The sequence below is a fragment of the Gossypium raimondii genome, chromosome 7 (genome assembly GCF_025698545.1).
Source record: "Gossypium raimondii isolate GPD5lz chromosome 7, ASM2569854v1, whole genome shotgun sequence".
NCBI lineage: Eukaryota > Viridiplantae > Streptophyta > Magnoliopsida > Malvales > Malvaceae > Gossypium > Gossypium raimondii.
This window is the reverse complement of record NC_068571.1, coordinates 7,875,255-7,900,223: the sequence shown is the minus strand read 5'-3', so window position 1 is coordinate 7,900,223 and position 24,969 is coordinate 7,875,255. Positions and strand designations below refer to the sequence as shown.

Genomic DNA, 24,969 nt, shown 5'->3' with positions numbered 1-24,969 from the left:
CCCTGATCAAATGATTGCTATTAAATTTATTAAGTTAAATTTTGTTATTTCTAAAATCTTATGTAATAAACATATTATCACGAGTAATAATATGTCATCTTGATATTTTACATATTACTCATAAAAGATAAATTAATAAATTAAATTAGAAAATATAAACTAAAATACTATTTTAGAAATTTTAAAATAAAAGAATACAGAAAGTAAAAATGATGAATTCAAAAAGCATATAGACTAACATTCATCATTATAGAATATATGGATTAAATTTGCAACTTAATAGTAGAGTTTGGAAAATAATAATAAATAATAACAAAATTCCCAATTTTTATTTATACCTTTTTTCAAGTGTAAACTGTAAACAATTTCTTCTCTCTTTGTTAATAAGAGATCAGTTGGAGTAATTTTTGGTATTGAGAAAGAGGAATTTTCTATATATGTAAATTTTCAAGCTTTGATTTTTACCCTCCACTAAATTCTGCTTCTTTTATACCCTAGTAACATCTTTTGTTTCTTTGGGTCATCCCTTCCCTTTGTCAATTACAATAGAAAAAAAAAGGAAAGAATTTCACTCCCTTTCTCAGAAGATTTTGTTGAGGAAAAAATCTGTATTCTTTTAAGGCTTTCATTATTCTGGGTTTTTTTTTATAAATATTTTTTTATATTATATTATATATTATTGAAAAGGATCTTCCATGGTCATGTTGATCCAAATGTGAGAGCTTTTCTCCGTGTCTTGCTTGTAACTCATCCTCTTATTATTTTCTTTAAATAAAACCCATTTTCAAGACTCAGCCTTTGTTCAAATTTCCAAGCTGCAAGCTTGAAAAGATTGACACTTTCATGGTTCAAAGCTTGTAGCTCCCTCTCATTCTTTGACAAAGCCCTTGTTAACCTTTTTCTTCTGTTCTCTTGATCTATCAAGGACGGGAAAAAAATGTTTGGTACCCAAAGTAAAAGAGACCTTGCTTTGGAATTGCAAGCACAATTTCCAATTTTAAGGCCAAGCATCCATGCAAGAAGAGCTAATCTTACAGTGAAATTCCAAGACCTTTATGGGTTTACTGTTGAAGGTAATGTGGATGATGTTAATGTGCTGAATGAGGTAAGAGAAAAGGTAAGGCAACAAGGGCGAGTTTGGTGGGCACTTGAAGCAAGCAAAGGAGCCAATTGGTATTTACAGCCACAAGTTTCTTCATTATCGGAAGGAATTGTGTTGAAATCTTCACTCAAATTGGCAGCTTTGGCTAATTCTATTACATTGAAGAGGCTTATTAGGAAAGGTATTCCCCCTGTACTTAGGCCTAAGGTTTGGTTTTCGCTATCCGGTGCCGCCAAGAAGAAGTCTACGGTGCCTGAAAGTTATTACAATGATTTGACAAAGGCGGTAGATGGTAAAGTAACACCTGCTACAAGGCAGATTGATCATGTAAGTTCTTGCATTAAGTCTTTTATATATATATATATATATTTAACTTCTGATTGAGTCTTTGTTTTGATTGACGTCTTATTCATTTGATGTTTGTAAAGTTTCTTTCTAGAGATGGGGTTAATTTTTGCATAATGAATTTGGAAATGAGAATTCATATCTGATGATTGACCTACATGCAAAGGATGATTGCATTGGTTAGTATTGGGGTTTTGACATTAGAAGGTTTTGATCTGTTGAGAAAAGGTCTCTTTTCTAATGAAATTTCAACAGGATGGAATAAAAAACATTTACTGTTGACAAGTGCAGAATAAGAAGTTATATCAAATACCAAAGGTTATATTGAGTTTGATCTTTAATTGGAAGCATCTTAACAATTTCAGCTTTCCTTATTTTTCAGCAATAATTGTGTATAAGCTAATATACCAACTATGTTATATGCTTGAACTAAGATTTACAAAATGCACTTGATAATCTATTTGCTGTGTCATCTGAACTAATAGAATCAGAAATAGAAGAACTAACAATTGTATCTTCTAAAAGTACTTGTGAAAATTACAATGAATGTGATGGTCTGACATCGAATTGTTGATTGGTATAACCTAGAATTGTGACTTTTGAGAAATTTGGTTTGAGCCTTTCTCTTAAATACTTGCAGGACCTTCCACGAACCTTCCCTGGCCATCCATGGTTGGATACTCCAGAGGGCCATGCTGCTCTCCGGCGTGTGCTTGTGGGGTATTCTTTTCGTGATTCTGATGTAGGTTACTGTCAGGTGAGCTTATCAACAGTAGCACTTGTCTTACAGCATTTTGTCTGCCTCTAGTACTATAGGCATAGAAAGGACAGAATGTGCTACAATTACATCCTGCACTTCTTTTTTTTTTTTGTGTGTGTGTGTGTAAAGGATACACCCTTTTCTGGTTTGCCATTTTTCCTTTGAAGGGTTTCTTTACCTTTTGGTGGGTCAGCTGGGGTGAATCATGTATGTCTATGCCTATCGGTCTGTTTTTCAGTCTATGATGAACATGATCATACTCTTTTTGTGGTGTCTATATGAAGAATGTTATATGATTGTGGCAACGAAATTAGACCAGTTTCTTGGTTCCTTCTTTCCTTTACTCTTTACCGTATCCATCATATAGAAGGAGTAAAATTGAGGTGCATTTCTCCTCATGGATAATTTATTGGGGTCTCTAAAATTTATTTGTTCTTGGTTTAGGGCTTAAACTATGTTGCTGCATTGCTATTGCTTGTTATGAAAACGGAGGAAGATGCATTTTGGATGCTTGCCGTCCTCCTCGAGAATGTTTTAGTTAATGATTGCTATACAAATAACTTATCTGGATGCCATGTTGAGCAAAGGGTTTTTAAAGATTTGCTTGCTAAGAAGTGCCCAAGGTATTTGGTTGAGGATTGCACTGTTTTATATTTATTTTAAATAAATCTGTTTTGGCTATATGTTAAAGCCGAGTTTTATCTTTACTAAAAATTGGAGGAAAAAAAAAATGCAGGATTGCTGCTCATTTGGAAGCATTGGAGTTTGATGTCTCCCTCGTTGCGACAGAGTGGTTCCTGTGCCTCTTTTCTAAAAGCTTGCCTTCGGAGGTTTGAACAATATTTCATTACCATTTCTGTCCTGCTGGCATCTCCCATCAAATGTCAATTCTATTTGAGGTTGCTTTCTGACTATCTTAAATTTTTTTCTCCTTATTGGGCTATTTGTCTAGACAACTCTGCGGGTGTGGGATGTCCTTTTCTATGAGGGGGCAAAGGTTCTTTTTCATGCTGCTTTGGCAATATTTATGGTACCCATGTCATTGCCCTTTCAATCTTTACATTCGAATCAAGTTGGAAACTTTCTTCAATGTGTTCTTGTAAAAATTATTGAGCTAATTTAAGTTTTGATCTGCTTTTGCAGATGAAGGAAGACGAGTTGCTTCTAACGCATCAGGTTGGCGACATTATTAATATATTACAAAGAACTACCCATCACCTTTTTGATCCTGATGAGTTATTGACAGTAAGACTATTCATCATTTTGTTTTCCAGTTTTCTAGTCTTATATAACATTTCATGCTTCTTCCTCATTATCTATGGAGAAAGTCACTCCTAGTTCTGGACATAGACTAAAGAAGATCATTTCTAGTTTCTTTATCTTGACATGGACACCTAGTTTTCGATGTTGATCTTGTTTTAAGAATATGCAACTTTGGCTATATCTGTACAGGTTGCGTTTGATAAGATCGGTTTTATGACGACAAACACTATATCAAAGCAAAGGAAAAAGCAAGAACCAGAAGTAATGAAAGAGCTTGATGAGAGACTAAGAAGACTAAACTCTCTCAGAACTGATGACAAATAACAGTTTGCTTGAATGGGAAGATCAAGTTGTACATCAAACATTCAATGATGAACCCCTTGCCCCGAAGTTGAAGAATATGAAATTAATGCTCTTTATATTCACTCTCCTAGCGACCGGGTAAAATGTAAATTTTGAATCTGTACACTGTTTAAACAGCAGAAGTTAGTTTGCAAATGAATCAGGGCATTTGCAGTGCCCCTAATGATTTTATAAAGCCATTAGCTGCTTCATCAAATGTTTACAGGGTTACTCTGAACAGTTTTTAACATTTTTTTTTCTATTCAATATTTGAAGCCATAGCTAGCACCACCATTGCCAACTATTCCTTGTAACGAGAGAAAGAGAGAGAGAGAGAGTTGGTAAGGAAATTAAGTTAATTCTGAATTGACAAGCGGGTGAACAAAGTTTAGGATGAGACCTTGGTGCTCTCTCTCTCTGTTAAAGCAAAAAATTAGAAGGCCCATCAGCAGTGTTGTTGCCAGTTTCAACTTATGATGTTCTACTACAAATTGGTTTCTTTTACATTTTCGTTATGTTTTTGAATATTAATTTCCACATAATAAAGAAAAAAATAAAGATCAGTAGACATATATATGTCTTTGTAGCATGATCTATATCCTAATACAAACAGGTGTTTTTGAGTGTTTCTCTCATCTCATTGCTCAAATATTGTAATATTTGTCGATAGCTTGGACAAGGATGAGCCAAATTTTTTTTTTTATTTATAAAAAAGTGACCATAATTTGCATAATTTCTAGACAGGAAAATAGATTATTGAGAAGAGGCCTCAAATGATTCAAAGCATAATGAGTGCAATCCAAAGAATATATTTTTTAGTCCCATTTCTTTCTTCTCCTGTGGTCTACAAAAAGCAATGAAGTTTCGAGTGAAAGAACCAGGGAAAATAATTAGAAAGCTTCCTATGGTTGTTATTCATTACTATCCTATTCTTCCGTCTTTGAAGATTCTGAATCAAGAGTTAAGTCGGAGGTTTCACCGGAGAGACGTGTCTCATTCTCGCGGCCTTCCACAAATATCTCATCAGAAATCTCACCATCTTCAGACGCTGCTTCCTGCTGCTGTAGGCTCCAGTACATGATGCTGGCTGTCAATGTAAGCATCATTTTCTGGTTCACCTGTTATCAAGGTCAGAAGTTACATTAATGTCTGATTTAATCCAATTTAAGCATGAGGTATATAAAAAAAGAAAAAAAGTGGAAAACTATATATACCTCAAAACTTAGTGTAAAGCACAAGCAAAAAAAAAAAAGACGCACAATATGGCAAATCATCAGAAAAGATATAGAGGAGGGATTATGGATATTGAATTTGGGAAATAATTACCTCTATGACATCCTCGGGTAACAAGAAAATGGAGCACCCAAGCTTCCGAGCAACACTGATTATATAAGTTGCATTCAACTTCTTATCTTCATCTGCAATGTCAATGACAAACAATACATATCTTTTATTTGATTTTATGTCATACATAGTATCCTCTATTAATTTGTAAGCGAACAAAGTTTCCCATGTAAAGCTCCTCAATAAAATCACCACAATGATTTAGAAATATCTACTGAGCATTAAAGATTTAAGATTCAAAGCAAGATTAATGAGTTCTCAGAAGCAAACAAAAAGAGCTGGCTTGGCAGGTTTATATATATTGCTGAAGTGCCATATAACATTATGGTCAGCTCAGGTAGGTTTCGAGGGAAAAGAACACATAAGTATAATAATGAAAGAACACCATACCAGTTTCTCCCTTGGTAACAAGACCCCAGTTAACGACCCTTGGTTCCACTGCACTGAGAAGCTCGAGGAAGAATATACCACTGGAAAGGCTTTTATCCTAAGAGGAATAATAGTTCAATAAAAACCAGAGTGTCCGTCTATGTGTTACAATCAAAATTTTTGAGACACAAATTTCATTTTTTTTGTGGCTTATGTACCTTGAAGCTCTCCATTTGAGAGGTTCTACCTGCCTTCTTTACTTTATTGTTAGCCCAGTTCAGAATATCAGCATCTGTAATTTCTTTACCTTGGGAGTGAGTTCTCAAGTTTTTAAGGAGTTGTAGCATTGAAAACCTCATCAGTTGCCACAAAAATGCTGCATGTGAGGTAAAGCAAAACAAGAAACATGAGAAGAAATATAGAGCAGGGAGCCATTTCAAGATTTACTAATATGTGTGCCTCTCAGAAAAGCAAACGGCTATAAAATCATATCCCCCAACCCAAAGTTTCTTGGAATATGCATCCATTTAAAAGTTGATAGGAATGATAAAAAGTAGCAATGTAGAAATCAAAATAACAGCCTCAACTTTACCAAAGAAAGAGAAGAGTAGCCCTCATTCACACTAGAGCAACATGTAGAAGTTATAAAAAAAGGTCTTGAACTGGCCACCCTATGGAAAAATGTAATATGGAAGATACTACCTATTATAAGTTTCTTGTTTCCAGCCACAATATCATTGCCAGCTACATTGACAAGTGAGAAATTTAAATTCCTGCCAATCTGTATCACTTGATTGCAATTCTCAACCTGTTTAAATGGCATCTTTATAGGAGGCTTATTTGCCTGCTTCCAGTTAACTGTTCCAGGAAAAATTTTATCCACAATTTCCAACATAACATACCTGCATCCACGAAAGGGTGGACACCAAACAAGACTCAACAACCGCTTGATACTGCTCAGAGAGCCAAAGTTTTACAAGAGAAAAGAGCACGATACCCGTTTCTAACATCTTCAAAAACATTGTTGACATATGTAGTAGCTCCAAGACTATTCATCCAAAAGCGAAAGCATCTCTCTTCACGAGACGTTTCTGCATCATCCGTCATCATCTCAGCAAAGGTTGTCGTTTTGCTGTCAGTTAAACCATTCCTGCAAGAGAAACCATACACTAGTTAAACTATTTCGTACAATCATGAGCACATGTCCCCAAGGGAATAAGCCAGTGCTTAGAGCTTGAAATTCCAACTTTGAGGTCTCAGGACTGAATACTGAGATAAAAAAGGTGAAATTTATGGGCTGAGAGAGCGCTACCTGGTTTTGTTTTAAACCATGTAATCAATACAAATAAAAATCACAATAGTGAGTACATGATTGAGTCAGCTTTTCCCACATGCAAATAAGAAATAAACCAGACAATATACACTATGAGATAACCAAGTATTGGTAGAAAAAGTAGTCAAGAATTGAATGAAATTGAACAGGGAAAAGCTAATATAAATTATTATAGAAACTTAGCTCAGTCTTAAGGAAAAAATACATTATTTCTCACCTGTGATGGAATATTTGAGCTACAAATGCAAGATTGAGATTTGGTGAGCCCTCGACAATGTCCTTAGGAGTGAGATATCTTTTGCAATCCAATTTCTCTGCCATCTCAAGAACCTTGTTTGCTCTTTCAGTTGGATCCTTTGCATCCAAAGTTGAATGCGTACTGTGTTCAGGAGCAAGTGCATTAAGCAGGTGTGCATATGCTTCTCCATCCTACAAATAAATAGGTTTTATGATACATCAGTTACTCTAGAAAACTGAAAGTAGTATAGACAAGAGGCAATGTATTACTTCACACATTAAGAACTATTGGTTATTTGATTATATGCAACCATGAATCAAATGGTTTTCCATATTGTTTGTGAATATGAGGATATACTGAAGTTTAAAGACACTGAAAGACATTTAAACATCCTGCGATTGTTTCACATTTTCATGGAACTTAAGGACCAAATGTAAAGATTAATGCAGCACTGAAGACCATGATAATAATTACCTTTTGTAGATAAAATTGGCATGAAACAAGTAGAATTTATCAAAACCAATGAGTTTTCTCACCTTCAAATCTGTAGAGAAGTTTGTAACCTGCTTTTGGTATCCAGCTTTCTTCAGATGAAAATTCATCCATTTCAGTAAAACCTTTTCAGGTGCTAAACTCAAAAGCTCCTCCACCTCCTACAAAATTTATACAAAAGGTGAACTGAATTAGTTTCCAACCTGCAAAATGGAGATTATCCGCTACCTGATATCATCAAGACACAAAGGGGGCAAAACCAATTAACAGTCTCCAACCTGGCTATCATCCACCAGTTCTACAAGTTGAGGAGTTTTCTTCAGATTGAGATCAGCTAGTAGTTGAATCTGATGTCACAGCCATGAAAACATTACTAACAATATAACTATGGTTGAAGGAAACTGATATGATCAGTAAGGTTTCCATGATTCTACAAATTACAAACACAAAATAAATGAGTTCAAAGGAAGCTTCAATTGGATACCTTAATAATTTGAGAAATCAATCCAAGTACCAGGTGGGGCTAGAAAATTAAAACACCAAAAAGAAGAAGAAGAAGAAGAAGAAGAAGAAGAAGAAAAGATGATAGGAAGAGTTAAAATATTGTACAAGTTATACTAAAAAGCATGTATAACACCTAAATTGGTATTGGGAAGGAGCATTACGTACTCTTGCTTCAACAAGGTCTTGTGTGCCAATGTTAACCACGGTGCAACCAATAGCTTTTGCAGAATTAAGGCAAAGAGTATGATTCTCATTCCTCTCCCAGGGATTAAGAACCTTTTTTGTGTTAATAGCTCGCTCATCTATGGTCCCAGGAACAGCTACATTGATAAGCTTGCTGCATGAAAGAAACTAAAAGTGTCAACAAACATCAAATCAGGATTCAATAAGAAGGAATAAAGCAAAGTCAAGTCCAGTGAACCAACCAAAGAAGGACTCCATCTTTCGCAAGATCAAATAAAGCGTCTGTGGCTGGATCAATTGGAAGAAAATCTTTCAAGAATTTATCTTCTGCCAGATAGTTATTGATATGAGCAACATAAGAAGCCTTCTCAGATTCATTAATAGCATGGTGAAAAGTGGTTGTGGTTGCCTTGAGAAATGAAGATCTCAAGCCACCTGATTTTTCAACTGCGCGACCTTGCAAATCTAGATAAAGCTGCCAATTCACCAAACCCAAACATTGCCACCTAGCAAGATATAAGGAGAACATATGCCAAAAAGAAAAAGGAAAACTACACACCAGGTATTGTAACATCTAGAAACCTTAATTCACAACATTTCATATATTGAATAATTAGCACTGCTATACAGGAAAAACACTGCAGCCAGTATATTGAAAAGACTTACCCGAAGGAAGGCCTCAAAATCAATTTCTTCACCCATGTCACTGTTTGACTCTCCCAAGAAAGTCTTAATCTCATCCTCACTAAACATTTCACTGAAAGCTTTCATACCAGCAAACACTGGTGGCAGATCATCCCGAGTAACACGGCCATGTTGTGTCCTCACAGAGATAAACTAAAAGCAACAAGAAAGAAATCAAAGTTCCATGTCAAGAAAAAGATTTCCAAATACCATATAATCATGTAAAATAAGGTAACCTATAGTTGTTATTTTGCTAGTAGCAAAGGTATATTACCAAATAAAAAAAAAAAAAGGCACTTTAAAGAATTAGAAGTTGAAATTGTAATCTTTCAGACCAAAATGCATGGTTCACTTTCATTCAAAGTAATTATGCAAAAGAACTGAGCTACAGGTTACATTCCACGGAAAAAAAAAACAAGAAAAGAAAAAAAGGTTACCTTGGATTTGAGGGTTCGGAGCTCGACTTGAGTGAACTGGCTTTGAAGCCATGGATCAGAAACAATCACACCTTGATAACTAGACATTGTTTGCCTTGGTTTTTCTACCCAATTTTGTCCCCTAATCACGCACCATATCAAACTATCAAAGATTGTTTACGCTTATATTGCATATTACTTAAAGCCAATGAAAACTCAACAAAACAAGATGCAACAAATGCAGAAACCCAACAAACTGACGTGCATGTACATATAATTCAATAGGAAAAGGAAACGATCAACCCCAACTATATAAAAGAAGACATGATATTTATGAGAACAGAGAAAAGAACAATGTAAACCTTAAGAGAGACAGAGAGAGAGAAACTAAGTTAGAAGGGTGGGTTCCTCCATATAGGGGTTTTGCTTCTTCGATTGTCGAAGGTATGGGGAGTTGTAAGAGAGAGAGAGAGGGGGGGGGGTGTTTGGGTGATATTGGAATTGAGTGAAGGGAAATGAGGATGAGAGAAAAGCGTGATGGCCCTTAGTCCTCCCGTAACCCGCGAACACTGCCGATTGCAAATGTGAATAAGACAGAGTGAGAGAGAGAGAACGAGCAAATTGGCTCATTTTAACTGTTTATTAAATGCTTTGATATCACTGTCAATTTTTCTTTGGTATTACCTTTTCTATATTCCTATTTAAGATTTCCTTTTTAACTTTAGCATCATTTAGTAATTAGGAAATTATGAATAAAACAATTTATTGCAGCATTTAATACGATGCCATTATTATTAAATATATCTTTGTAAGTAGCTAATGAGATTTTAAGTGAAATAGAGTTCAAAAGTGAGTAAATTTGAATTTAGTTGATTATTTAATTTAATGTTTATAATGATTGGGATTTGTTGATGTAATTATAATTTTAAATATATTTATATCACATATAATGTGTTTAATTGAATTGGTGTTACGAATTAATCGGACACAATTAAGTTTGGGCTATATTTTTTAGGGTAAACTCTAGGCAAATATGAAGTGCATGGATACAAGTTATGCATTGGAATGAAAGACTATTCTGAAGCTACTTTGTCTACGAACAAGGAAGCTATAAGTAATGCAACTTTGAATCTCATAAAGAGTTTGATCTTGGCTCAAGCTAACGGCATGCTTAACACATGCAAGTTGGACTGGAGGTGCGTTTCCAATGATGAACGAGTGAATGATGCGTAAGTACATGCCTTTGGGATGGGAACAACAACTAGAAACAACTGCAAATACCCTTGTAAGTTGAGAAGCAAAAGGAGAAATTCATCCCAGGGGCTCAAACATAACACCAAAACAACACTTCAACATATTTTGGGCTTAGAATCGATTGAACCTTAACCATTCTTTGATACCAATAAAAGTAATACTCTACACTTGACTCGGAAAAAAATATGAATATAATATGTTATATTAATTATCGAAGTAATCCTAAACAAAACAAAATCAAAATGCACCAATTTTCATGCATAATTAAATTTAAATCCATCATGATTAAACCATAAGTCTAAATCATGCTTCATTGATGATTAACAAACACCAAATCAGTGAAAATAGGCTTAAGAACAACATTCAAGACCCAAAATATCAAAACAGGACAATAGGTCACGAGACTTGGGGTATAAGTCTCGATACTGGTAACCTTCAAATCTGTCTACCAACTCTCAAGATTTAGGGAAAAATTCTTGATGCCTGATGACCAAGTGTCGATACTTGTTTATCCAATCTACAGGAAAATACCAAACTTTGAATAAATCTTAAGACTTATTCATCTTAGTCTTGAGAATTTAACCCAAAAATACATAAAATACCATTTCAAGTCATTCTAACATGCTTCAAAATATGTCCAATCATGTACCAAAGGTATACGCACACGTTAAACATATCAATTCAAGTTTGAAACAATAAAAAATTCCATAAAAAAAAGCTTAATCAAAATTAAACTACCAAGGTAAAATATAATGCATAAAAACATATTACTTAACGTCAAATTTGATTATAAAGTTCAGATAAAAGTAAACTATAATGCCATACATTCCAAATATGTATTTACCAACTAGTGTCACGGGCCGTAGGTCAAAGCTTGTAACCATTGCGCACAAAATGTCCCATAGAGGTCAACTTATTAAATGGGGCTCATTTGACCCACATGAAATGGCCCAACTCGTGGAATCCATGGAGAAGCCCATCTACTTGAAGCTTTGGTGGCCCAGTGAAACACTTCAGTCAAACTAGAGTTACCATGGAAAATAGGGTAAATCCTAAAAGGATAAATGTATAGAGTTTAAATCCCTTAGGACTCTCAATTGTAGATAGGCTCTAATCTTGACTGTCGATGTAACTCAATTTATACCATTGATTTTGGGGGAGCTTAACTATAAATAGAGACATCTATCTTCATTTGTATTTATCTCATTGTATTTAGTTATTCTTGAGTTAATAATATATTGAGAGCATTTAATCAAACACTTGGTGTGCATTATTTTCTTGTGGCTTTCCAAAACTTTTGTTGCTCTTTTTGTTTCGAGTTATTTCCACTATATTTTTCAGCACCTTAGAGAAATTCTGCAAGAATTCTCACTTTGTGAAAGTTAGGCTGACTTAGGCGCATTTAGAGTGAATAAATTGTTTAAAGTTGCACGAATTGCGAAACGAAAGATCTAGCCCCGTGATAGTTGGTATCCGAGCTAAGGTTGCGAATGCACCGTTTAAGATGTCGAAAAGAGTAGGCAAGCAAGAGCCAATGGAAACCCGTGAGAGGGTTAGGAAAATAAGTTGATCGCGGGATATGCTGTCAACTTTAGATGGTAGGGTGGCCAAACTTGAGGGCTTTATGGGTGATGTGAAGGAGACCCTCGAGGAAGTTGATGGGCATACCACAGAGTTGGAATCGAGGTATGATAAACTCAATGACCAAGTCTCAAAGGCCTTCAGTGACAATATAGATGTGATGCAAGGGGTCCTAAATACCTCTGTGGGCGAGGTAATTGAGAAAAATGATGCTCTCAAGGATACGGTGCCAACCTTGAAGGAAAAGGTTGAGGAGCTCAAGGGGGAGCTTAATATCTGCAAAGTCTTCGGGTAATGGGGTGTTGCCTACGACACCTATGCCTAAGGTATACGCCCCGAAGCCGAAAGAGTTCAATGGGACGAGGTCCGCAAATGATGTGAACAAATTTTTGTGGGGGATGGAGCAATACTTCCATGCCAAAGGCATCGTGAATGATGCTACTAAGGTAAATATTGTTGCCATGTATTTTACTGATGTTTCTTTGTTGCAGTAGAGTCATAGGTCCACAAATGAGAGATGAGATGGTACCACTATTAGGACTTGGGAGGAGTTTCATAGAAAATTCAAGGCACAATTTTACCCAGAGTATGCCGAGGATAAGGCTCGAGCTAAGTTGCGCTGGCTTACGCAACAACACACAATGAAGGAGTATGTGTGGGAGTTTAGTGAACTCATGCTCTAGATTTCTGATTTGGGTGAGAATGAGGCGTTTTACTCATTCATGGATGGGCTAAAGCCCGTGGGTGAAACAAGAGTTGCAACGTTGAGAGGTCTACGAACTTTCCGAAGCTATGATCGTAGTAGAGTCCTTATTTGAGCTTGTTTCGAGGAGAAACAAAGCTCAGAGAGAGGGGCAACGGTGAAAGAGATGAGGAAGGGTCAATCGAGAATAGCAACAACAATGGTGGCAATAGGAAACCACTGAATAGGAAGTGAAGCCCAATAGCAAACTAAAGAGGCCAGTGAGGTGCTTTCGTTGCGAAGGTCTGCATATTGTGAGGGATTTTTCGAAACGATCCATGATATATGCTATCGAAGGGAATTATAAGCTAGATAGAAATCAATAAGACTTGGTTTGCTTGTACGTTCTATTGAAGCTAAGAGAGTTAGAGAGAATGGGAAGAAGTTAGTGGAGTGCTTCTTGTGTTGTGGTCTGTATAGGATACGGGATTGTCCAGAGCGATCCAAGACTTTCGTGATTAGTAAAGAAGTGAAAGTGGAGCTAGAGAATGAAGCTTTGAAGCTTGGGCCAATGATACTCAATTTTGCAAAAGCGAAGAGGGATCACAAGCAGAAACCATCCTGAATCGAGGTGTACGGTGCCAGAATCATCGATGAAATTCAAAGTGTATTGGCCATCAACAAGTGTAGTGATGGCGCATTTTGTATTGAGGTCATTAAAGTCGGCAAGGGCATAGTATTTGGGCAAGGCATGGAAAATGATGAACGATTTAAGTTGATCATCATTGAGATTAGGCTATGATAGGGTATAATTTACCCTTTATTGGGTTATGAATTTCACTGTTGTGGAATGATGCTACATACTACAAAAGTTGTATTCCCAACGTACTAGCTTTCTATTTCTTATCTATTTTGAACTCATGCTTTCATTTACATCAAAGTATACACGTTACACATACATAGTTTATCATCCATTCGGGATTAAGGTATATCACATTATGAACGTCACAAGTGAAAGTGAATAAATCCATAAACGGATCTAATAGTTATTCTACTTAGGTCATGTCTGATTTGCCATAAGTTTAGTCAGTCACATCTATGTCTCTATCTTTTATGAGTCATCAACTTCGATACCTAATATAAGGTATCTTCCCAATTGAAGTTGATAGATGACATGTTGGTCTTTTAATTGGTTTGCTTGTTTCCGATTAGACTAAGGACATGTTAAGATTATCTATTAATATAAGTTGTCTTTTTGTATAATGATATGATTATATAATACCGCTTAATGTTAGTTAAATGTTAAATAATTATTGAGCTAGTATTTACTCTTATTTTTCTGTACGTGGAAAAATCGTTGAAGATAATATAAAAAAATATTTTATTAAACCAATTGATTTTGTTTCATGTTTTATCTCGTTTCAGCTTTTTAGTGCTATTTATGTCGCCACTCACCCGTATTGTTGTGTCTGACTTAATATAAATTGTAAGCCGTGGAAGTTACTTATACATGAATTCTAATAATAAGTAAATAAAAGAAAACAGTAATCCATGCAAAAGGCGATTTAACTTGAAATGGTAATTATAACACAAGAACTTCCATTCTTAACACAGAATCTTAATAACATATACAAGAAAAAATGGTTTTATAATCGAAGTAAATTCAATCGAGAAACTCAGAGGTGTGCTGCCCCCCATGAACATAACTTAGACTCAAAATGAAGTCTTATTATTAGAAAAGCAGAACCAACCCACCTAAGACTGCCAAAACCAGATGACTCCAAATGCTCAACTTCATAACCCTATGAGAAGCTGAATCCGATGGCAAAGCCTTCGACGGAGAACCGCCTTCTTTCGAGTCTGCGGATGGAGAATCCGCAGCTGGGCTAATATCAGGAGCTGGGGATGGTGCAGGCGTTGGAGGTATATCGGTACCAAAGATAGCCTCAGGAAGAAGGACCTTATTCACCTGATATATCGCGATCGGATCGGTCGAATGTACAGCGCTGGATACTTTTGTTTTGCTCCATCCTGAATCGAGGTGCACGGTGCCGGAGTCATCGGTGAAATTCAAAGTGTATTGGCCACCAGCAAGTGTAGTGATAGGGCCTTTTGTACTGAGGTCATTGAAGTCGGCAAGGGCATAGTATTTGGGCAAGGCATGGAAAAGGATGAGCGATTTAAGCTGATCATCACTGAGATTGGACAATGACGGCTTCTTAAGACCCTTGAACGAATCGTCTTTCGGTACGAAAATTGTAATGCCTTGTTCAGTGTTGTTGGCTTGGCTTTGGAAGGTGTCAATCACTTTAGTTGATTCAAGGTAGTTAAGGAAAGTGTGAAATGGACCAGCCACAGAGAGTAAATAAGTTAGGTTTACGTATTCTGGTGCCGGAGCCGGTGCAGGTGTCGGAGTTGGGGTTATTGCCACCGGAGCCGGTGGACTAGCCGTTTGCCCATATGTCAAGGAAGAGCACAGGAGCAATGCAGAACAAATCATCATAAAATTCCTGGAAAACTGCATTTTTCCCAGAAATTTGGTATTCGGTCCAAATTCCTACGAGAATCAAACCCATCACATTATGAACAAAAAACTGATATAAAATTCCCTAAGATCAAAACCGCATTTCACAATCAAGATAAGCAACTTCAAACAGGATCTAAAACAATTGAATTGCAGATGACATAAAAATGTGAAGACCAAAACTCAAAAATAAAAATAAAAACAAACAATTTTCAGTTCTTGAGATCCTTCAGATGAAGTTGAGTAACAAAATTCCCCGAGTAATCAAAGTTCAGAACAAAAACCCAGATCAAATCTAATATTCACTTTACATTGAACTTCACACTGGAAGTTCCCTGAAAATCCAAATAACTTCCTCAAGAATCAAGAAGGAGAAAAAAAAAACTACAACCAGAAATGTACATCAACAGAAGCTAAAAAGAAAAATTTAAAAAAAAAATCTAGATTTAACTTCAGCATTAAATTAACTTGAAAGAAGAACTAAAGAATGCAACTTTAACAGAAGCAAATTTCAATGAGAGCAGAGAAATGAAGGACAAAAACCTTGCTAAAGAGGAATTCAGAAAGAAAGCTTAATCCTTCGCTGACCAATGTAGCAGATTGGTATAAGCTGGGAGACGCTATATAAAGATGTGTTTTTTTTTATTTTATAATTTTTTATTTTTGTGGTAATATTTTAAGGGGAAAAAAAGAAAAGAAAGAGAGAACATGGACCTCATTTAATGTCTCATTCGTATAGATTTTGTGGTTAAGAATTATGTTTTATATTAATTGCCAATAAAACTTTTTAATTTTTGTAATCAAATTAAAATAATATTATCATTCTTTTATCTGAAATAATAATTTTATCATTCTTATACCTTGAATTTTTATTTTAAATATTTTATTTATACATTCAATTAACTACGACCACAACAACTCAAACAGTTGTATTATTTTTAAGCATAATGATTTATTTGTTTCTCCAACTTAAAAATTTTATTTTAATCATTTATTTAATTTTTCGTTTCTTTTAACTTTTAAATTTGTACTATTTGTCAAATCACCCCAAACTGGATAAAAATATTAATGTTTGTTAACTTTCCACATGGATGCCATATTGACACTTAAATAATTTTTAAAATTTTAAAATTTTAAAATTAAAAATTAAAAATATATAATTATTTAAAATTATAAAAAATTAATGTTTTAATATTTTAAAAATAATTAATTATCAACGTAACATACATTTAGATTGTCATGTGAATATTATGCCAATAAAGTTAATAAATATTAACTTTTTTGATTTGAAAAATAAATAAATTTAACGACTAAAATGACCAAAAATAAAATAAAAAATTAATATAACTATTTTATAAAGTTAAAGGGGTAAATAAATAATTATCTCTATTTTTGACCTTTTGGATTGAAAGAGAATGGGTGGTCTTTCCCTTAAAGGAAAATTAATGCATATTTTTTATGTTTTTTAATTTGGCAACTTTTTGAAGGAAAGAGGACATGTTAGGTAGGCTTTCTTAATCACTTTTAAACTAATTAGTATTCTAATCCTTTGAGACGCCAACTCTTGTGCTCTTCACCATACTTTATCATCATTTTATTTCTCATCCAAGGTTTTCATACGTCAAAAATTGGTCTTTCCTATATCTAAAATTAGTTAAAAGTAATTGATTGAGTCTTAACTCTGTGCATTATTGTTAATGAAGGAGGATGCGAGTTTAAGTATATTGAATCGCATTATCCTCCTATTTATGAGTTAGGAAAGGACTATAAATAATTCTAAGCATTGTGCCAAAAAACATATATGATTAGAATAAAATTAATTAAGGATAAGTAATAATTAAAAAATTAAATAAGACCATAAAACTTGTGGAAGTTTATTTATTTAAAGAAAAAAGGGAAAATTTTGGGAAGAGAAATGTCGGCACTGATTAAGATGATATTAAGAGAAAAAATAATAATTCAGCATTGATTACATCGATTTATATTTAAATAATATTCTTAATAATTTCTTATTGCTTATTTATTATATATTGTTTTAATTTGTTTTTTAAATTGTCAAATGTTACTAGTGATTAAGCGAAGTGCTTGAAAGGAGTGACAGGAAAGTGGGTACTTCTTCGGTACTAAATCTGGAAATCGAAAACATAAGACATATAGGAATTGTTTATACAGTTCGGTTTTCCTACATTTGTAGAGTTTAACTCAGTGAGAAATAATCTCTCTCTTCAGCGGTTACAACAAAATGAACTTAACCTATCATACACACCTTGATGATTCTCCTCACTTTCGAACTTTGAAGAACAATACTTTCACTACTAAGTTTACCCCTATGAACTCAGCAAGTAAAACCACAACAAAATCGATTCTACTAACAATTTGCACTCTAAAAAAAATTCACCAACTTGAACAATATAAATGCTAAAAACTTTTATTTACAAAAAAAACCTATACAAGCCTCTCCCTTAAATAAATTTATGTTCGAGACTTGCTAACATAGAAGATCTCTAACAATCCCATTAAAACAATAATGCAATAAAATGTTTACAATATAATAATAGATAATAAATCAATCAAGGACTCTTGGCAGCCAATCACATAAAATTTCAATCAAATCCAAAAATCCATATTGAAAGAGATTGACTTGAAGTGATTTAATTTGATCCGATTTTTAATATGAGATTCCCAAGTAATATGTCATTCATTGTTGGGCTAAATATCCTTCAAATAATCAACACAACCTATTAAACCGTTCAATAAATTGTCAATACTTCAATATGAAAACTGTCACTCAACAGCTCCAATGTTAGTGAAGTGGACACTTCCTCAGTACTTAAAAAATTTAATATTTTTCAATAGTTTCAAAATTAAAATGCTTAAAATTTATTTATTTTTTGTAATTTTATATTTATCTTTACCCAAATCTAACCATAATTAATTATTATTGTATTTGAAAAATATAATTTTAATTTGATAAATGTTATTTAAAATTATATTTTAAGTTTAACGTTTAATATGTATTAATTTTAATATTATAGTATTAAAATTAATTCAATTAAGTAAAATATTAAAATAAAAATAATATATTTAAAATCAAATTTATATTTAACATATAAAATTATTAAAAAGTTAAAAAACAAAAATAAATTTATTTTAATTTTTCAAATTCTACATTCTCATTCTTGAGATTGCTTTTAACGTAAGTATAGATTTGATTTTCAACCAACCTTGTTAGGCACTAGTTAAGGAAACCTTTGAAGAATAAATAATGATTAATTTTACATTGTATGTAATAAATTTGAAATTCCAACTTTACCTTTTAATTTTTTTAAGCTATGAATTTTTTTGTTTAATATAATAGTTGGTACTTGAATTTCACATGTTTTTCTTAATTTAGTATCTTAATTTGACACTTTTCTTAAGTTTGTATTTAAACTTTTGGGGTCCAATTTAGTACCTGAACTTAACTCTTTTCCTAATTTGGTACATAATCTTTCTTTTGTTAGATTTGGTACTTGTCAAATGTTTTACAAATTACTCCAATATACTAACAATGTTATTTTTTATGAAGTAACAAAATAATCAATGTATATTGACATGTGATGATGATATTATATTTTTTGTATTTTATATGTTCAATTGCTTTTAATTTTATTTAATTAATTAATTTTTATTAATTAAAAATAATGAATTTCTTTTAATTTGGGGTTTTATTTTTTTCTTATTTAATATCAATTCGTTAAGCATAGCTCAATACCTATTTTTTAACATAAATTTCCTCTAATCGACAATATTTTTGTAGCATAACAAAAATTTTAATACCGTTAGGGTTTTGTGTAATTTCTATAACATTAAATAAATTTAGATACCAAATTGAACTTAAAAAATCTTAGATATCAAATTAGAAAAACTGTCAATTCCGATACCAAAATGGGCCCAAAAAATTTAAGTACCATATTAAAAAAATTCAAGTTTAAGTACCAAATATTATATTAAGCCATTTTTTTGCAATTAAAATAATAATGTCACACAATACCGGGCGTGTGAAAATTTGTTTATTTATCCAAAAACAAGGTTCATGTGCAAAAATTCATCCAAGTCTTAAACAAAGCATTAATTTTTTGACAGAATCTGATATTGCCATTGCACCTAATTTTCAGGTATAAAAATGTTTAATAAATTTCTAATCAAACACAATTTGTTGATCATATCTGCTCTTTTTAACACAATATCTAAAATTATTTATAGTTTCTTCTCAACTCATAAATTGGAGGATAATGCACTTCAACGCACTCGAACCAACATCCTTCTGCATGAACAATAATACCCAAACTAATTGAACTAATACTCAACTAACAATCCTTGAATTAGCTTAAATCTCATGGATTAATTATCAAACTAATCTATTTGATAACAGACACCCACTTCCTTTTATATTATCATAAATCTTAATCAACAGTAAGATTTGCGTCAATTCGTTAGTCATTAAATGTGTAGAGGCCAAGGTTTAATCAAAGCTTATGCTTCTTTAAGTTATTTAAAGCTTATGCATAATTGCATTTACCAAACAATTAATTATAACTTATAAATCTGTCATATTTCTAACTTTTTTATTTAAAAAATATGAGAATAGTATAATAACTTATTTCATCCTTTAACTTTACAAAAATTATTTTAGTCCTCCATTTATTTATTTTAATATTTAAACTAACTTTTCTTAAATCACCCAAAATGGATAAGAAAGTTAATGTTTTCTCACTTAGCTGATATGGATACATTGGATTGCTAATAGATGACATGTCAACACTTAATTAATTTTTTAAAATTTTAAAAATTTAAAAATAATAAAAGTTATTTTTAAAAGTAAAAAATTAAAATTATTTAAAAAGTGTCAAAATTACAAAAAAACAAAATTAAAAATTAATTAAATATCGAGATGTCATGTCAACAAAGTTAATAAATATTAAATTTTTATTCATTTTGGAATAATTTGACAAAAGTATAAATTAAAAATTAAAAAATTAAATGAAAAATAACATAAATTTTTTTTTATAAAATTGAAATGGTGGAGAAATTGTCTTGCACTCTCGTGGTACTTTTAGACTTCAAATATGCATTTTGGTATATTTAAAACAATAAATGAAATATAAGGCCGATTCTTAATCGGGGTGGATCTATTTTCCAAGATCATAAATGTGCCGACAATTGCTTTTTTATTTTTATTTTTAATTTGATAAAGGGAAATTGAAAATGTGTCAAATATGTAACAACTTTCTAGGACGCGTATGCATCACCTTCATTGTCCTAACAATGTTTAAAAAATTCATTCACCAAATTATAATATTCCAAATAAAAATAAAAATAATGATGGGAAACTTTTTGATGATGCAGGGAAAGATGGAAGGTTCTATGACTATTTAGTTGGTGTAAGCAGGGAAGTTGAGAGGTAACCATCAAATTTGGCTGCCATTCCCCTTTCAACTTGATCCTTTGCTTAAAGTTTCGGGCCTTTTGACTCCTCAGTCTTTGCTTAATTCTACCCTTTTCTTTTAGAAAGCGACGGAAAGTAAAATCAAGTGATTTGGGTATAATTTGGGATGTGAGGATTGATTATGGGTATAATTTCTTGGATTTGTTATTCACAACAATACTCTAATTTGTCTCCTATGCAAAAAATATAAGTTGGTTGGTGGACGTGTTTTAAACATACGACATAACCATTGGGTTTCTACTTGTATTATTATGTATAATTTTATATAATGAGTTACACGATGATAGATTATTTAAAATTGAATTAATTAAACCTATTTTTTAAAATTTTAGATAATATATCATCAAATTTATTAATAACGCATAAAATTATGGATAATTTAACCCATAAAAAATTGATCCTACCAATAAACAACATGATATAGTTTTAGCAAATGGCGAATTATAATATCTCTTATGAAATAAAAAAACTCTACAGGTAATACATAGGATAATTTTCTTTTTAGTAATGAAATATGAAAACACGATTAGTACCTATTTTCCTATAAAGGAAACATAAGAGTTTTATTTTTGCATTTATATGGATTTAAATTAGAGTAACATGTTATTTAAATTTTTTGAAAGATGAATATTTTTATCTGGTTTTGAATTAGGGTCAATTCATTTATAGTTTTACAAAATATTTTCAACTTTTTCAGGTTTACAAAATATTTTTAGCAATCTTTTATTGTTTTCTAATTTTTATTTTGATTTTTAAAATTACATTTAAAATTTTCAATAAAACACGTATTTTTAGTGCTTTTCATTTTTTAAGAAAACGAAAACGAAAACAGTTATTGTTTTTGTTTAAAGATTTTCATTTTTTGAAAAATCTTCATCATTTTACAATGTTTAGCTGAGGAAAAGACAATTAGTGAATGTAAAATCTTATGCAAGTCAACAGAAACTAACACCCATTTTCCGTAAATTGTCTTACGGGTTGAAATTTGGAAAGACATTTTTACAATTTCTTTCCCGTGTCTTTGCAAGATTTGTCTCTCTCGCTCTCTCGGTTAGATTTCCTTCAATATTTTCTTCTCTTATAAATTTTTTTTACTTAAAATTTCAAAATTTCTTTGAGTTTTGATCTTATAGACCGTGGCAGAAAATGAACTCTTTTTTCTGTGTTTATTTTACAGAAAACAGTTTGGTTAATGGAAAATAAACTCTTTTTCTCATAAAATGATTTATCTTTTTCAAAAGCGCAAATTATTTTTCGAAAAAGAGCTTATTTATAAGTAATTTTATTTTATATAAAAATTAACTTAAATCAAACTTAATATTATTATATTTATAATAATTTTGGTTTTTTAAATATTTAAAATATTAATATAACATATTATATAAACATACATATTTAATTATTTATATTTAGTCATATAATAAATTATTAGTATAATTTATTAAAATAATTTATTTAATATTTCAATTTTATTTTAATAATAAAATTAAAAACAATAATTTTAAATAATATTCTTCACATATTATTGAAAATATTTAATATTAATATTTTAATAATAAATGTTTTGTAGTATAAAAGTTAAAATATGTCATAAGTCTATATACTCTTCACAAATTTGCAATTTAGCCTTGGTATTTTAATTTTTAAGATTTTAGTCTCTCTATTTTTCAGATTTGAAAATCAAGTCCAATTATTGACATTGTTAAATTTTTTTGTTAATTTTGTTGATGTCATATTTTAAATAAAAATCTTCACTTGGTAATCATGTAACTAAAAATAACGTTGTAATAAACCTGAATTTAAAAATATTTTAAATATATGCAAAAAGAATGTAAAATATAAATTTATAGATGTAAAATAAACTCAATTAAACAATGAAAAGATAAGAAAATTTCAAATGTATGTTTGTTTCATTGAAAACAGCTTTTATGTAATATTTTAAGAAATCATCAAACAAAAAAAATTTTACACAGTTCATATAAACACCGAAAATATTAAAATTTTTAGGAAAGTAAATCATATTCTAAAAATCATTTTTAGAAGTCATTTTTAACGAAACAAACAGACCCTAAGAGAAAAAATTGGATTTTGATAGACTTAAGTATTTGTGAGTTAAATTTAATAAATTTGACAAGTTTTGTTGACTTTAATTGATCATTTAGTTAGTTTGTTAACATCATGAAAGATACAGTCTCACCTACCATTTCAATCAAGTTGTTCATTAAAAATTGTTATTTTCGGTATTTTGATTGATTTATTGGTGATGAATGAGTTCAGTGTATGGGTAGATCAAAGGACTCTAGGGTATGCATTTATTGAGTCCGATGATTGGATGGATGCTATAAGTGCAATCCGTGAACTGGATGGTGGATATACTTTTTATTCTTATATTTTTACCATGAATAATTGGTATTTTTTATTGTCTCATGCCTTAATATGTGGTCTTTTGATGTTTTAATGGGGGTGTTGCGGTTTGCGATGTTCCTTTTTTACGGCACTATTGCACCAGCTAAGATTGATACTTGAGAGCACAGAAGAGCCCTAAAGAAAGATCAATCTACGTTTAAGGCCCTCGAAGAGATTATTTGAATTATGGTTGCCTTTGCCAACTCCAGTAGAAAAACCAGGTGCCATACACTTGCTTACTTTGCGATATAAGAAGAAAATATTATTGAGGATTTTAAAGCATAAAGGAAATGTTATGGAGTTTTGGTAATTTTGTATCACTTTTACCGTCAGAGGTGTGTTTCTTATGTATGTCAAGGTTACGTTTTAGTGTTGTGAGTTGAGTGTTATTTGAGTATCATAATAAAGTATGTGATTGAATTTAGTGTCACGAGTCCAGTAACACCAATTTAATCGAACAAAAATAATAAAATTAATAAATTTCAAATTAAATAGTAATAAAGCCGGAGAATTTATGTATTTTCATTTTTTTAAATTTACACGGTTCAAAATATTTATTTTCTAGTAACTTTCCACTCTTTTTTTAAACATAACCACTCATCTTTAAAAAACTACAACTACCTATGTAGATATTTGCAACTTCTCACCTTTTTGAAAATAATTATTAACTTATAAATTTAAAAATATTTTATCACCCACAAAAGTAGGAGATGAATTGAATAAATCGAAGAATGTGGACAAATTATAGTTGTTTAACTGAAACCTTTGAGATATAAACCCAACAAATTCAATTAATGCTCTAATCAACCTTCCAAAAAAATATTTCTTGACAAATTGAAGGATGAAGAATGAATTCTCATGACTCCTTGAAGAAAATCAAGAAGGAAAAATCGCTTCTAAAAATTACAAGAAAACAATCTTGCACGAAAGAAATAATTTCAAGAGTTGAAAATTTTATTAATGAATGAATGCCTTTAATGAATAATGAAGAGACATTTATATAGGCTAATTAATCAAATCCAAATAATAAAACTCTACTCAATCTAAAAAAAATAGTTTTAGTGGAACTAAACTTTTTGTTGACTAAGAAATATAAAACTCCTAAACAACTTCAAAAACTTAAAAATATCCTAAAATTCGGAATAAATAAATAATAAAAATATAAAACCTAATAAATACAATATTAGGCTCATATATAATAAAAATTAAGCCTAAAAATTGAACCCAAAATGATTTAAACTCAAATTAAAGCCTTAAACTCGTAATTTTCTGTAATAATCCTGTCCAAAAATTCTGCTCATGCAATCTTTACTAAAATGTTTATAATTTGAGCTCCTGGACTCAAAATCAAGTGATTCAAAATTGCATTGTTAAGAATAGATCTTCGATTTATACGAAGACATATTGACCCAGAAATGCTTGGACCCTTTCCAAAAATGCACTGCAAGTCAACTAATTATAGTATGGGCTAGGCACGTGGGCTTGATTGGGCTCCTTGAAGTGTAACGCTTAAGCATGTTAACATATTCCACTCGGGATTGTCATCATGAATTGAGATTTTAAGTCCACGAACAAACTTGGACCCTTTTAATTCATCTCCGCTCCGTATTGAACTCTAAAGTTCATCATCTTGGAGCTTCAACTCTTCTTCACGAAATT

General features: G+C 31.8%; 3 protein-coding genes across 5 annotated transcripts; 1 reads left to right on the top strand and 2 right to left on the bottom strand.

The window, feature by feature from the left end:
* The first annotated feature begins 462 nt into the window (after window positions 1-462).
* Window positions 463-4,100, top strand: LOC105802710 (uncharacterized). The gene is made up of 7 exons (XM_012634520.2): window positions 463-1,429; window positions 2,088-2,204; window positions 2,652-2,830; window positions 2,944-3,037; window positions 3,160-3,237; window positions 3,351-3,452; window positions 3,660-4,100. Exons 1-7 carry the CDS (start codon window positions 938-940, stop codon window positions 3,792-3,794), a joined length of 1,197 nt encoding a protein of 398 aa, XP_012489974.1. The 5' UTR covers window positions 463-937; the 3' UTR covers window positions 3,795-4,100.
* Window positions 4,101-4,536: 436 nt separating this feature from the next.
* Window positions 4,537-9,953, bottom strand: LOC105802689 (fimbrin-5). 3 transcript variants are annotated; one of them, XM_012634508.2, is made up of 15 exons: window positions 9,738-9,953; window positions 9,397-9,517; window positions 8,942-9,112; window positions 8,518-8,750; window positions 8,258-8,429; window positions 8,073-8,111; window positions 7,867-7,935; window positions 7,633-7,749; window positions 7,076-7,287; window positions 6,523-6,675; window positions 6,228-6,427; window positions 5,744-5,901; window positions 5,547-5,643; window positions 5,139-5,230; window positions 4,537-4,930 (listed from the first exon to the last, which is right to left on the bottom strand). In XM_012634508.2, the coding sequence occupies exons 2-15, from the start codon at window positions 9,481-9,483 to the stop codon at window positions 4,739-4,741; spliced, it is 1,992 nt and encodes a 663-aa protein (XP_012489962.1). In that variant the 5' UTR covers window positions 9,484-9,517; window positions 9,738-9,953; the 3' UTR covers window positions 4,537-4,738. The 3 variants fall into 3 exon arrangements, with proteins under 3 accessions (XP_012489962.1, XP_052489358.1, XP_012489945.1); XM_052633398.1 differs by lacking the exon at window positions 8,073-8,111; XM_012634491.2 differs by lacking the exon at window positions 9,738-9,953 and having other exon boundaries at window positions 8,518-8,781.
* A 4,503-nt stretch (window positions 9,954-14,456) lies between these two features.
* Window positions 14,457-16,112, bottom strand: LOC105802717 (fasciclin-like arabinogalactan protein 7). The gene is made up of 2 exons (XM_012634531.2): window positions 15,960-16,112; window positions 14,457-15,449 (listed from the first exon to the last, which is right to left on the bottom strand). The coding sequence occupies exon 2, from the start codon at window positions 15,414-15,416 to the stop codon at window positions 14,625-14,627; it is 792 nt and encodes a 263-aa protein (XP_012489985.1). The 5' UTR covers window positions 15,417-15,449; window positions 15,960-16,112; the 3' UTR covers window positions 14,457-14,624.
* Window positions 16,113-24,969: the final 8,857 nt, after the last annotated feature.

Coding starts and splice junctions, on each gene's coding strand:
- LOC105802710 (XM_012634520.2), top strand. CDS start 938: ATGTTTGGTACCCAAAGTAAAAGAGACCTTGCTTTGGAATTGCAAGCA. Junction 3,238..3,350: donor CTGCTTTGGCAATATTTATG/GTACCCATGTCA, acceptor CTGCTTTTGCAG/ATGAAGGAAGACGAGTTGCT. Junction 3,453..3,659: donor ATCCTGATGAGTTATTGACA/GTAAGACTATTC, acceptor ATATCTGTACAG/GTTGCGTTTGATAAGATCGG.
- LOC105802689 (XM_012634508.2), bottom strand. CDS start 9,483: ATGTCTAGTTATCAAGGTGTGATTGTTTCTGATCCATGGCTTCAAAGC. Junction 9,113..9,396: donor TCCGAACCCTCAAATCCAAG/GTAACCTTTTTT, acceptor TGTTGCTTTTAG/TTTATCTCTGTGAGGACACA. Junction 6,428..6,522: donor TTTGAAGATGTTAGAAACGG/GTATCGTGCTCT, acceptor TCGTGGATGCAG/GTATGTTATGTTGGAAATTG.
- LOC105802717 (XM_012634531.2), bottom strand. CDS start 15,416: ATGCAGTTTTCCAGGAATTTTATGATGATTTGTTCTGCATTGCTCCTG.